At 41.8% G+C, this 14,913-nt stretch overlaps 1 protein-coding gene across 4 annotated transcripts in view; it reads left to right on the top strand.

Annotated features, from left to right (window-relative positions):
• Positions 1-14,913, top strand: part of NPAS2 (neuronal PAS domain protein 2) — a 105,605-nt gene that overhangs the window by 84,415 nt on the left and 6,277 nt on the right. For 2 of the 4 annotated variants that reach the window (XM_069005778.1, XM_069005784.1), the window contains exons 12-17: positions 93-174; positions 859-1,000; positions 1,716-1,822; positions 1,991-2,083; positions 7,948-8,094; positions 13,792-13,986. In XM_069005778.1, the coding sequence (XP_068861879.1) occupies positions 93-174; positions 859-1,000; positions 1,716-1,822; positions 1,991-2,083; positions 7,948-8,094; positions 13,792-13,986 (766 nt within the window). The remainder of the gene's footprint in view (positions 1-92; positions 175-858; positions 1,001-1,715; positions 1,823-1,990; positions 2,084-7,947; positions 8,095-13,791; positions 13,987-14,913) is intronic. The other 2 variants (XM_069005793.1, XM_069005797.1) reach the window with 2 other exon arrangements.

The following is a 14,913-nucleotide window of genomic DNA, read 5'->3' as shown; positions in this document are numbered from 1 at the left end:
TGTACAGTTATTTGTTCCTCCACACTCTTAAAGAACATTTTAAGAAATATAGCAGTTCCATGTTGATACATAGAATTACGATTTCCATTCAGTTATGCAGATGTTCGGGTGGAGAGGAGACAGGAGATGGGCTTGGAAGAAGTGTCCTCAGAGGTTGTGTCCTCAGCACTAAAGGTACAATGAGAAAAGCTCTTTTCATGAATTTATGTAGTAATCACAACTTGTTCCTATGTTAACACCACCAAAGACTCCAGCATTGTCTTTCTCCAATGTTGATGGATTCTCTCAACTTCAGAATTCATCGCTCACTTGAATAATTTTGACATAAATTAGGCGATTTTATGAAAGGATAAACCTGGAGATCAGTAACAGACGCAAATTAAGTGGAACATGGGCAGGGGCAGTGTGAGATATCTCCACTTTTCCCTGCCAAGGTACTAGTTTAAAGATTCATTTGGACACGTTCTGGCAATCAGCCATCTTGGCTACATCTCAGTGATCTCCTGAGGAAAGAAAGCAAAGCTCCTCCTCAGTGCACGGCCGAGTGTCTCACAGAGGCTACAGTTGCTGTCACATCCAGCTGAACACAAAAGAAAGATTCAGAAAAACATTTGAAGGCACAAAATTACTATGGCAGTAGCTTACTATTTATTTCTAACTCAGTGATAGTTGTTTGTAAAATGCATTCATTTGATGCTGTTTGGAAGGGGCATTGATGCCTGTGTCCAGGTCTGCTGCTGGCCTACCTGAGATTAGTTCTGCTCAAGTCATTTTAAGTCTGCCAAAGAGCTGGTGTGTGAACCAATGTTTCAGCTTTGACAGATGCAATAGCTATTCTTCTTTTCTGGTTTGTTTTAGGACAGTGGCACCAGCTTGGATCCTGAACAGCACTTTAATGCACTTGATATTGGTGCCTCAATCCTTAGCGCTAGTCGGACACCCTCAGTGTCATCCAGGAGCTCGCCAAAATCCTCCCACACACCCAAGTCAGACCCAGCATGTGAGTGGCATTCCTGGGTTATGGAATTATTTTTAATTTAGCCAAGTTAAAGCATGTGTGCTTATATACCACAGCTGCTAATTCAACAGTAAATTATGAGGTATCGATGATATGCACTGACAGTGAAGTGCAAAAGCTGAAATGGTAATGTACAGGATGGAAGGTTCTTGCACAACCACCTAAATGCTGGAAGATGAGCAGTGGGATTAGATGTGAAATATGCTGTTTCAATCTGTTACAAAAATGAGGATTTTGTCTTTAGATTTGAGGGCACCCGTATGAGACTTCTCTAGACTTACATGAGTAATAACAGCCTGTGGGTGATTCTCCTCTGGCCAAGATTTAGGATGCTCCAGTGTTGACTTGGGTATACTCTTTCTGCCTTCCGGTCTGGGAAAAAAGCCAATGAGCTAACCTAAATTTACAGTTACTCAGCCCATATAAAAGGGAGTTCCAGCTGGTTTAGAACAGTTCATGGGTCCTTTTGCACTGCTCATTGGAGCACAGAACCATAATCTGTCTCATTTACTTTTATCTTTGCCCAGACCCTCCTTATCAGTTTAATTTTACTGCCATTGAAGTCAACAAGAACAGCCTTGATTCCCACTGGAATTTAGCCAGGCCATTACAATTTCTACCCAGGTCTTGTCATATTACCCACTTCAAACGGGGTTGATTTCCAGCGTGTAAGATCTCACCGGTACTTTTCTTGCAGCTACACCAACAAAGCTGATTACAGAGTCTAACACTCCCGTGCCAAGAACACCAAGCACACAACAGGATTTATCCGTGCATAGACTCAGCCAACCTACTGCTCTTCAGGTAACTTCACCAGGAATCATGGAAACAGGCAGAGGGTGTAACAGCATGTGCCACATACGCAGCTTAGCAATTAAAAACAACTTACACAGAAGCCATGGCATTAGAAGAAACCTAAAATTTAAAGGAGCCAAACTTACAAAGTTTTGGTTTGTTTTGTTTTTAACCTAGGTTTCTTTGCCTTCTCAGCTTCCATGTGAGCTTCTCCCACAGCAGTTGCTGCCTCAAGCAACTCTGCAAAATCAGCCCGCACCTCTGGCACAGGTTAGTTGGGGATTTGGAAGTGGAATAGGTCACTTGCTTATCTCCTGATATTTGCTCGTTTTGGGGCTTTTAGGTTACCTCTCTAGTAACTAAAATCCCCAAATCCAAACTCTCAAGCACTTAAAATATTGTGGGAAAGTAATCTGAATTGTACACTTGTATGTTTAAACATATAACTGCATGCAGGTGTTCAGAAGCCCAGGTGCATGTAGGTTCAGGTGTGCACACATATCTATTCCATGGAAGGACAAAAAACAGATGGAAAAATAGTTTTCAACTTTGCTTTTACAGAACCAGGTCCCATCAAGATCAAATTCACAATGAGAATTAAAACCAAAAACTAACAGAGACACCCAGTCCTGCTAAAAACACCCGTTTGGCTGTGCTGATGCAGAACTAACCAGCAAGAAAGGACATGAAAATTCAACAACACCCATTTTGTGAGTGTGCCAGTAATGGTGAGGATGCCACTGAAGACAAATTTCAGATTCCTCCAGTGTATTAACCCATACCTCAAAAGTGGGTGATGGCCCAAAAAGTCACCTCAGGGTTATATTTGCAGTGGATTTTGAAGAAGGCAATTTGAGTACCATGTCCCCAGCACATTGTTTTTCTCCTGTGGTCCTGCCCTGATGATACACCCCATCATCCTCTGATTTTAGGAATGATAGAGTATTGCTGGACCTAGACTGCTTCTACCATTAATACCCTGTACTCACTCACAAGATCCCAGAGTTTATTCCTATAGCACATAAAACATACAAAGTCCTGAGGATCCTGGCTTTAAAATAACGAATTCTCATTTATCTTCCATGTTTAATATTCTTTTCATGACTCCACTCCAGTACACAGCGAAGAAACAGCATATCAATTATCTGCTCTGAGCATTCATTTTCTTTTACAGATACTTCTCTCCGTTATTCATTAATGCACTTTCAAACATCAATTAGTTTATGTATTATAAGCCTGCCTGTGTTTTGTTTGACTTTTTTCTACCTCCCTTTCTTCTCCATCAAAGCTCTTTGTGAAAAGAAGCTTTCCAGTTGTTTACCAAGAGCCTTGCTGCCTTGTCCTTTCCCAGTAAAAGGCTCTTACTGGCACACCAGCTCCATTTCTTTTCTTACAAATTAGAGTGCCATCCAGTCACTGGTTTAGCCTCTTTGGGTCATCTAAATCTTGGTGAAAGGAAGAGGGCTGACTCGAGCCTGTCTACACAGGCAGCCCTCTGGCAGCAGTCACAGCAGTGCTCCTGGCAAAGCTTAAGATGAAGCTTGACCTGGCGCAGGGAAATAACATCAGGACATTGCAGCTCAGGCTGCTGATGTTCACACTCCGTAGCAAAACTCCTGCAGAGAGTACCAAATCTCCACACACTTGGGTGATTTTCAGAAACTATTACAAATATTATGATACTACTCTGTACTTCCCACTTTAAAATAATTAATATGTCAGACTACAGCAATATAATTAATTATTTAAAAGACAAAGGTGCCTGCAGCACTTGGTAAGTGAGGGAGGAAACCCAGGTACATGTGCATCCCACCAGGGACATTTCCTTGGCTTCCTAGCTGGCCATTTCCCAGCAGTTTAGTGGCAGAACACAAGCTCATCACTTGTAGTAGTAGTGTGGCCAGGTGCCCCACTGCCAGCTTGCAAGGAGGAGATGCACAGGTTTCTCCCTGCTGCCTTTCTGCCACTTCCCCTTAGTTAAAGGTGACCAATGGCAGGAGCTGGAAGGCCCTGGGTGTCCTTGTGGCTAACATTTGGCTGCAGGGTGGCAGCAGCAGGGAAAAATATCATAAGTGGCCACAACTGCGTCTGCAGCAAGCAGCTAGCTGCTGCCTCAGGCACCATCTGCTTGAACTTTGAGTAGTTTTATTTCCAGCAAAGGCTGTGATGGCTTTGACTCCACTGAAATGCAGTTCTAGCTTCTGCCTTGCTTGTGTGAATGAACAGACAGCACAGTGTCACCCTAGATGTCACCTGAATCTAAATGGTTTACTTTAAACCAAGTGCTCCCGATTAGAATATTTGTTTGTTTGCCTCCCTCATTGTCATGAATTAAAATCCCCTACAACACAGGGGATGTTGATGACTGAATAATAATTAACACTAATAATCCATTTGAGATTGAGCAGGTGTTATTCAGATGACAGAAAGAAAGAACAAGTTGTTCAGTGAGCTGCAAAACTAATGAAACCCAGTTTCCCAGCGGCTGTGCCTTGCAGGGCTGGTGCATGGAGCCAGCCTTTCCACAGGAGGAAGGGACAAGTGGATCCTTCTCTCCTTTGCTCAGCTAAAGCTTTCATGAAGTTACAGCAGTCTGGTATTTTTGACACTCTCACAACTCTGTTGCATGTCTCCAGCAAGAAACATGGCTCATCTCCTGGGCCAGAAGGATTGAAAGAAAATTGGAAGGTAGGCAGAAAACAAAAGTTTTAAAGGAAACTGAGCTAAAAAATAGATAGGGTCTCTTTTCTTTACCCCGCTACCTATTGTCATGAAAGCTGTAGGAACAGAATGTCTTGAGACATCCATCTTTATGTTCATCACATTTGAAATGAGGAACCATCTTGACAGACAGAGGGCCATAGGTCCCCTTCCCTGGCTGCAGCCCCCCAGCACCTAGAGAGAGGGAATAACTGTGACACCCTGGGGTAGCACTTGATGGAGAAAAGCACCTCTCCTTGGGCATGGTCCACCTGGTGTCTTTCAGATGCCCATGGTGGAGGAAAGGAATCACAGCATTGAAGTGCCAGTCCCTCTCCCTAGGCTGTACAGCCTCCCTGGACAGTCAGCAGCACTAGTGCATTGAGCCCCTCCCTTCCAGAACATCTGCTGACATGATCCCAAATGCATCACTTTATTTTACTTTTTTTTTTTAAGAAACCAGACTAAAATTACTGCTGTGGGTTTTGCTTGTTTGTTTTGGGTTTTTTTTGCCTGCATTAACAAACCTCGATTAAACTGGTGCAATTACAGAGTTCTCACAAGTTTAGTCTCCCATGTTTGACTGTATCTAGAAAGATGTCACTTTTTTGTGTATTACATGCACTTCTCTAAGGATTCTGTGGGTATCTGTAAATACCTAAGTGAGATGAAGAGCGACTTCATCTGATGCCAATGGCAGAGCTAAAGCTGAGCAGTGTTTTCTGTGGAACGTTTTGAGTTAAACTCTTTTAATTTATTATACAATTAGAGATTTCTCCCTTAATTAGTAGAGCGGTTAATGATCTTGAGATAAATACTCTGTGGTGCAGGTCAATTGCTGTTAGTGTCTCATTGTACAAAAACAATAGAAGCTCTGTAAGCACAGGGGTCATGGCTAGAGTTATCAACAATTTGGGGGTTAGAGTGGAAAAAGGAAAAAACAAAAGAGAAAGTTCCTTGTCTTCATCTGTAACAGCTTTCACTCCAGTATACCAGCTAATTGTTGATGTTAAGTGTATTAATACAAAAAGTATGTGAAAAACAGAACAAAAAGACAATACAAGATTAATATTCTAAATATAAGAACCTACACAAAAAAATTAAGGAATAATAATTTAAAATCAACAGCAATATATTCCTGTGTGCAACTTTACAAAGCAAATTTAAATTTAAAACTAAGGCCTGGAAATGGATTTTGGTGGGTTTTTAAGTATAAAATGATTTTGAAACCACCTGTTATAAAATTCCTTACATTGATCAGTTGAAGAAAATCAGGTTCCTTTCTCAAAGAGTCTTCAAGGAATTTGCATGTTAATCAAAAGTCTGCCATCACCAAGCTGGGCAGTTAAAATGAAGCTTTTTGCTAAAACTGTTTTTAATTCCTTTCTAATAAGGATCTTTTTGAAAACGAAGAGCAGTCCTCAGTAAAAGAGTTCATGTAGAGATAATTAGATTACAAGACATGTCTTTTTAAAAAATCCTTCTGTACAGACCCAAGTTAAAGCAGGAATTAGCTGCATCTCATCTATGAGCCATTGCTCATAGAATCATTTCACTCCTAAAATCAGGATACCTGGGACTCTTCAGAACCAAAAGGCTGGGCTACAACAAGCAGCACTGGGTTCCCTTTTGAGTCACTCGTTCTTATTCCCAAACATCTGAGGTTTCTGCTCAACCATTCCTCAGGTTAATTCTTTATACGTGGACAAAAAAGAAAGAGATCCTGCTCTGGCTTCTCCTCTGTAACACCAATTTGAAGTAACAGAAACTTCCCTTTAGGAGGTTTGACACCATTTTCCTGCTCTGGGAGAGAAGCAGGTTGCAGATGATGACACTGCTGTTCGAAGGCACAAGCACCATGAGTCACAGCACTGGCCTCGTCACATCCTGACGGACAGCACGGGCTGCAAGTGCTCTGGCAGCAAAGTAGGCTCTGAGGGCCTCTGCCACCAGCAACTTCAGGTGCCACCTCAGCAGCCCTCCTTGCCCCTAAGCAGGGTTGGCTGTGAGACTCCCCTCCACCAGGCCACCACTCTGTGAAGTGATCTCCCAGGCTGTGCAGGAAAGCCACCCTCAGCCTGGTAAATGGAAATAAACCCTCTGAAGTTCTCACTCTTACTCTGACAAAGGCTATTTACTTGGAGATGCCAGCTTTGCTAGAAGGAATGTAAAAGTACTTTCACATACTTAACTGGTTTAAAGTGAACTAGTTAGCTGATACAAATTTGTTCTGTCACATTTAGATTTCTCTAAGTAGCCAAAAACTTCATCTAAGTAAGCGTATAGTGCTGCTAGCACCAGAGCACTCCTTAATTCCTGTCTCATTACCTTTTTTTCCCCTACTAAAAAGCCAGAAACTATGTAAGCCAGTGTACCATGGAGCTGGAAGGTTCCAGCAGCACACATCAGCTCATCCACTAGCATGGAGCCACTGGAACAACTACAGGGACAGGGCAGCATTTTCAAGTCACAGCAAATTTTTTTTTTGCCTGTACACTCACAGCACTACATGTTTTCAGAAAGATCTTGGATGCCTTGATTACATAAAAACTTAAAAGATTTTTTGAAGGTTTTTGTTCTTTTTTTCAAAGACTGTTTTTCACTTTTGGAATATGAGCTTATGCAAAGCAATTATTCCAAAGCCTATTAAGGTAATAATTAACCTCGGTGAACTTTGAATCATACCTGAAAACACCAAATACTAGGGATTTATTGCTGTTAGTCCTCTCCACAATTCTTGAATGATTTCACTTTGTGCCAGTATTGCTGCTATTGGAGGTTGCACCTGCTTCTTGACCTTGATTAATGATCTCCATTTTTTACTATTATTTAGAGCAGCTTTTCTTCCATTGAGTTGAGCTATTCATTTTACATCACATATAAAAATAATGTAATGAGTATTTCTTGTAGCTTAAGTACTACTCAGCTGTACAAATCTATAAAATGTTTATTGTGGTCTGTTGTATGATGCCATAGTAAGTCATCAGCAGAACAAAGCATTGCAGAACTGCTATTCCTTTGCAAAAAAAGGAAAGCATTGGTAAAACACATCTGGATTATACTGTTAGGCCACACTAAGGGCTCCAAACTACAAGATAATGAAAATAATGCACTCCTTTGCAATCCAGTTAAGATGCTCTTGATATTTTAAATACTCTCTGAGAGCATACTCTCAAAAACAGTCCTTACAACAGAACATGGTCAGTTGTAAGCAGATCATTCTGGCTGAGGCAATTTAATATATGTGCATAACACTGAAAATTGACAAGATCTATCTCTGCCTAGATATTAGTATATTACAAACATTTTTATTCTTTGGCTGTGTTTTACAATCAAGAAACCACTAACTCCTTACAGAACAACATTCTACTGAGGCCTGTTTGTATTATAATGACTGCCTTTTTTCATTTTTTGACCCTCTTCCCCCCCCCCAGTTCTCAGCACAATTCAGCATGTTCCAGACCATCAAGGACCAGCTGGAGCAGCGGACACGGATCTTGCAGGCCAACATCCGGTGGCAGCAGGAGGAGCTTCAGAAGATACAGGAGCAGCTCTGCCTGGTCCAAGACTCCAGTGTACAGGTGCATTACTGCTGGAAGGGGCAGAGTCAAGCATCCTCTCTCATGTGGCTGCTGATAGGCTTGGCAACTTAAAATTGCTCCAGAGTCCAGGATATCTGGACAAGTGGAAACCAGCTTATCTGAATGAGGATGTTGCCTTCTAAAAGCCTCTTAAGTAACCTATGTCAAGAAAGATTTAAGAGCTCTCTGGAAGAAAAGGAAGGAATACCTCAGCCTTAGGAGAAGGAGAATAATTTGGGTCATTTACAATAGTATTTTATTAACTTTATCTACCGACTTTATCTTCAGACTGAGCCCCTGTAGTAGAAAAATTTTGAAGTTCAGACTTCCTTGTCACATTAAAACCCCCAAACTTCTGCAGTGTTCATTTGTTCACACCTGGGAGGTACCCAAATTTGTTCTTCACCGGACAGGCTTAAGCCTTTAGGGCGAAGCTGCTTTAAGTGAGCAGGCTGAGCCTGCTCTTCTTCTGCCTTTGACACCTCCTACACAGAGGTAGAATTCTCTAGTACAGTATGTGCTTTGTAGCCCTTATGTTTACCAAACCTCAGAAATAATAGCACGTGCAGTTTAGTAGATCACTGGTTTCCTTTAACAACAAATGGACCAATCATCCAGTTTATGAAAGTTTCCTGAATGTGGGGTGATTACTGCTATGTTCCTCATATAACTATAAATGCCATATAAATGCCATATAAATGATCCTTGCTAGTAATGTGGCACTGGGACTTTATGAGTATTACACTTACAAGGTGATTTTAGAAGACAGGCTCTGTCAAGGAAACAAACATCTCAAAGAGTATTTTATGAACAGGATGAAAACATGGGACGTACTGAAGTCAGTGGGAATTTTGCTTGCAACTTCCACACAGAAATAAAACTCTTTCACCCATCATCAGCATCTGTGAAATGCAGTTTCACACATCAAGAAATTGGGATTGTATGTTTAGGCAATTAAGGGATCGGGGAAGCCAAATTAGAAACTTAGCCGCCTTAGTTGCTGCATGTGCACTGCTGTAAGACAGCACAGCAGTTGTGGGTTCCAAACCCAGGACTCCCTGTTCCTGGTGCCATACAATCATATAGGGGGATCAGGTTTAGCTTTAGTGTGTTTCTTCTATTGCTTCTCCGCTGACTTTGATTAATGGGAAGAGAAAGTCTCTCTGCAATTAACAGGTGTTCAGTTCAGAATCATGTCATATGTCTGAAACCTATTATTGGTATTATGAATATCTAGAGACATGATATTCTCACTTCCTCTCTTTTTAATTGGGTGACAACCATTACTCTCTCCTGGTGAAGTCTTCAACAGTCATACACACTCTTTTTTCTTCATCATTCAGGCAAAAATAGAATATCAGAGCACATTCTTATATGCAGGAAACAGATTTTATTTTTAGAAAGCTGTCTCCTATATGCACTAGGGTGCATTTAACAGTCCAAAGACCATGGGACAGATTCTCAGGTACACTCAGAGGGAGCTCACACAGAGAAGCAGAGGCCCAGGGGGTAAATGGTGGGTTGTTCTGTACTGCCCACGCCTTACCAGTTTGCAGCCCTGAGTTACACCATTTGGGTGATGCCCTCTCCCATGAAGACTGCACCAGGTTGGACCAAGTATTTTCAGACCATTACAAGTTCTCTGGTGTCAGTACCTACCATTTCTCAGCTTATTATAGGTGCAGAACTGAGAGGCAGGGAGAATGGAAGACAGCTTGGAAATGCAGGGGCTGCATATTTGCAATGCTGGATGGGGATCATCTGGCAATGCTGGATGGAAAATACATCCTCTGCATTTTGCGTGCTTTTTGGTCTCCTTAGAGCAATCAAACAAGGTGATGAGACGCGAGTGTTCACACTGACTCCTGGCCAGGGCCTTTTTATTCTCCCACTTTCTCTAGGTAAAAAAATAAAAAACACACAAAGAAATTACTGTTCTGTTGCAGGGAGAGATTAAGACCAGGAATTAATTTTGTCTTACTTGGCTAGGGGCAATTTGAAAGAAAGCCTCACACTTTTGCATGCAGCTCTTTTGTGACTCACAAGCAGCAAGGAGTAAACTGTTACATCAGAAATCCAACCACGTTCTTTGCCACACAGATTTCATCATTTAGGGAGCTGGATGTCTGCAGACATTGATCTGTGTCTACTATCAAAGCTAAAATGCATAGTAACAAACAGGCTACTATCAAGCACATTTCTGGTGTCTTTAATACACTGCATAATAGAACTGTAAGCGTGGGGGAGTGATGTAGGCTGTCTGAGAAGTGTTCCATGCTTTTCCCTTATTAGCTGATTTATTAACATATCATCCCCACTGGTCCACTCCCTTCCACACAGAATTGTACAGGTAGCTCCGTGGAGAATTAAGCTCAATTTCCATTTCCTTCAGAGATCTTCAAAACTGACTACAGCAGTCCACCAAGAAATGCTTTCCCACCTGGACAGATGTTGAGCACAGTAGTTTGCATTAGAAACTGTTTGCAAGAGAAAGATGAAACTGTCGGGAGGGTTGCAGGCCCTGAATAAAAGTGCTCAAAACTCCATTAAATCCCTGTTACTGCTTTTCCCAACAATGAAGGACAAGAGTAGAAAGAGTAACCTCAGAAGTCTGAAGGATGCTGTGTCTGTTCTAGTTTGAACTGTCTAGCTAATGATTCACAGATGCAGAGGAAGGCAGAAAGGCTGAGCCTGACCAGCTTGCAAGAACTACAGTCAAGACCATCCACATCCACCCATCATTTGCAAAGCAGGCTCTCTTCGAAGTCAGTGAATCTCAGCTTCCCAATGCTGTGCTTCTCATCTTTACACATCTTACATAAAGAAAGAGTCTTGATGCCTGTAATGATGACCCCAAAAGCTATAATCCCCTGATTATCCAAAGGACAGGTAGAGTCAAAGAGATGTTTTCCTCAGGATGTCTTTTCAGTGTGATTCAGCCATTAGTTGTAGGGCCCATCTATCTTGGAATGAGGGGGCAGCAGTGTCAGAGGGTGCCTCCTCTCCCTTGCTGCTTTGCTGTGTATGTTAACAATCTGGCCAATTAAAAAATGTTTGCAAGATGCTTCACTGACCTTACAGTCCACAAAATCACCAACGAGACGTCATTAGCAGCAATACAGTTAGGAGGCTGCTAATTTATCTACTTAGACAGGGAAAGATTTTATTTTTTATGAAAAGGTTTCTCTTGTTATTTAAAGCTGCTGTATTTCTGTGTTTTGGGGGAATTCAGACAGGACTATCACAAAAGAGGAACATTATGAAAAACCACCATTAAGTTTTGTACAAATTAAGCTTCTAGGTTTAACTAGCAGGTGGAAGGAAATTCCATGCTTCGATCCTCTGTCAGGTTAACTCTTGTTTTGATAAGGCATTTTGAGTCTTCAGTTCTGCAGGGACACGGGCACCATTGCTTCCCACTCTGAGCTTGTTTTTTCCAGGGCATTTATGTCCAGAAGGTAACAATGCTGCTTTGGCCATTATAATGGCAACAGAGGGTCCCCAGGTATGAAACACTCAGAGCCCTCTCAGGGTACAAACATATGAACAAATGCAATTGGCCTACTGGGATAAACTTGGTTCTAAATTTATAGTGTGCTAGTTGCCAGCCATTAACCGTGCACGTTCTTACCCAGTGGCACACTCTGGTAATTGCAAAGTAGGTTACTCTGCTTTCTTTCAAGGATAAGCTCCTTGGCCTTCATCTGGAAGTGAGGTAAGCACACAGGGAGGTCCCTGCTAAATAAGTAGTTTGCTGCAAGTTCACACCCTGCCTGACATTTGCCTTGATAGATGTTGACTTTGCATTGGCTGAACTGGGTGTTTCTCCAGTGCCGTGCACCACATACAAGGAGGACACTAAGGTAATCCTCCTAAAGGCGTCTTAATTTGCAGTGATCTGTCCAGTACCAGTGGGCTCACACTCCCCATCACCTTTTTGACATGCACCACTTGCTTTGCCTGTTCTGAATTTTATATCAAATTTTGTATCAGTGGCAACCTGTTTCATTGCTAGGGCTAATCAAGTGAGTTCATGTACTAAACATGTCCAAAGCTTAGCTTCTATGTACAGAAAATAAACAAGAGAATGAATTTTCATGATTTTTGTCTTTGATTTATTCATAATAAGACCTATTTACTTGACAGAAGTTGCGAGACCATCTGTCTTTCTGATATGTAACGGCTCCAAACTCAGTGAGCAGTGTTTTTAAAAGAAAACACTCGGAGCTAGTTTCAGACCTGCTGCAAGCAGCAGCCCCAGCTCTGTCACTTGACCCATTTATTCCTATCAGACATCTCAGAGATGTGGTTAGCCTACAGCACCTGAAACAAGCTGTTGCTTTTCCTTAATTGCCCCCCTCTCCCAGCTGATTAATGTAAGCTTAGTCTGTACCTCTTCTCCTGAGTAAAATCTTGGCATACAGAAATTAATTAAAAATTTATCATATTTAAATAAACTGTGTTTTTAAAGCTAGATAAATAAGTACAAACATGATGGATCAAGCCATACTTTTTCAAGGAAAAGCAGTACATTATGCTGGGCCTTTGGAGAAAGGTATAGGCTTTTTCCAGGAAAAATTAGAGGGGACATGATAGTTTAGGGAATTGTTAATATAGCAATAAGCTGCAGAAAGGTGTACTAATTACTGGGTGTACCTCAGATGTACTACTAGGCATGGGACTGATGGATGAATAATGAAGAGAATAATTGTGATTCTGATTTCATTTAAAACTTAAGTAGCTCCACTTAAATTAATGGAGTTCCACACATGTAGCAGTGGTGTGGAATCAGAATCAGATCCAAAAATTACATCAACTGTGTGGGATGTGTATCTCCATACAGTCCTTGGTGGCAGGAGGCTAGGTTTGAAATACTGCAAAGAGAGCTTGTAGCATTAATAATGCATAGTTTTAAAAGATTACTTTTTCCTCTTTACAGCTGTAATAAAAGAAACAGCCCCTAGAAAAGCAAAAATTCCCAAGTCCTGTAACTTTTAAAGAAGAAAGCCTCATCTTGAAATGCAAGAATAGAGAGGACATCATTTACCGAAACACTAAGAGAGGAGCTGGTGGCTCTTTTGCACAAGTCAAATGCATGGCACAGTTAGGAAGAGCACCAGGTGACAGTTACCTGATGGGAAATCAGATAAATGACAGTGACTGTCTGTTTACACATCCTCTCAATTATAAGGACATGGCCATTCAGCTTGGAGAGCTCTGGCCTGACTGTGGCCTCATTAAAAACATTCGACAACTCAGCAGGGTGTAAAGTGTTGAATTTCCAGATACAAATTCAAAGACAGCTCTGTCTGAAAGGCAGGTGGATTTTGTTGAAAGGAGAAACAAAAGGACTGAAAAGGCACGGAGTTACACTCTTCTCTTTGGTCAGGATGCCCGAGAACACAGTGAATGTACTGGGAACTGCTCTTACGAGGGCTGTGCCTGCCCCATGGAGAGAGGACTTGTACCTTCAAGACACATTTCACAAGTAATAGCTGTACTTGCAGAACAAGAAACTAGAGACAGCAGAGCTGTTAAATGTAGGAATGATAGGTAATTTCCAACTAACAGTAAATGTGTTATGAATCCAGAAATATGGTAACTTTATTTTAGAATGTATCTTTGGATTTACTTCTGTCATCTTTTTATTCATGACAGCTGGGCTATGTAAATAAACCCTCCCCTCTTCTTTTCCAGATGTTCTTACAGCAGCCGACAGTGTCCCTGAGCTTTAGCAATACTCAGCAGCTGGATCCACAACAGCTACAGCAGAGGTCAGGGGCCATTTCTCAGCAGCAGCTTGTCCCCAGTCCTCAACTTCAAGGGCAAATCACATCTTCACAAACAACGAACCAGCAGGCACTGAGAGAAGCAAGTGTGATATCGAACCAGGTAATCATTTCTTTGAATAGAGAAGCATTTAGATGGAAAGGAGACACTGAGCTGTTATCAAGCAAGCAAAATAATGTCAGTCCTGTAGCTGTGCCTTTGCCTTCCCTTTCTTATTCTTCTGTATAACGGCAGCCTATAAAAAGGGTTTCCCTACAGCATTTACCTTACTTTAAAGCTTTTTTTTAAGACCTCGGCCAGGAGAGTTACTTGAGCAGCTGTTTCAGCTTGAAAATGGAGCAGGGGGGCATGCGAAAGGTGTGGGTCACTTACTGTTCTTCAGGTGGTCCTGAAAGAAACCTGTCTGACCACACTGGAAATTTGAAATAGTGAGATCTCTCAGAATACTTGCTCCCGGAGTCGAGTCAGACACCACCAACACAACAAAGCCTGTCTGCTGTGGTGGCACACAGAATACATTGAGATTCGTGTGAGACCCTCAGGTTGTGAACATTAACAGGTTCCTGCACAGCACAATAAAGTTCAGCCTGAGCAGTAACTGAGATCTGTGAAAGCTATTAGGTTTGGCACTGGATTTTTTGTTCATACTGCTGGTTTCTCAGCATTTCCAGTGTTTGCTCTTCCCCCCCCCACCTGTTGTACCTCCCCTCACAGAAAACTGAGCTCCTGTTTCTGCTTCCTGATTGTGAGGCAAGCATAGCTGCATGATTGTCTTCACAGCCCCCAGCTGTAGCTTTTCACTTCCTACATACCTATGTTATAATGACTCTATTAGTAGAGAGTGTATCTGCATAATAAATACAAGACAAGGGGCAAGGGGCAAAAACTGATGCACAGCAAGTTCCACCAGAATATGAGGAAGAACTTCTTTATCACATGCGAGTGACCATTCACTGCAACAGGTTGTCCAGAGGGGCTGTGGAGTCCCCCTTACTGGATTCAAGAACCATCTGGACATGATCCTGTGTA

The sequence above is a fragment of the Aphelocoma coerulescens genome, chromosome 1 (assembly GCF_041296385.1).
Source record: "Aphelocoma coerulescens isolate FSJ_1873_10779 chromosome 1, UR_Acoe_1.0, whole genome shotgun sequence".
NCBI lineage: Eukaryota > Metazoa > Chordata > Aves > Passeriformes > Corvidae > Aphelocoma > Aphelocoma coerulescens.
Note: the sequence above shows the minus strand (reverse complement) of the source record. Positions and strands in the feature narration are given on the sequence as shown.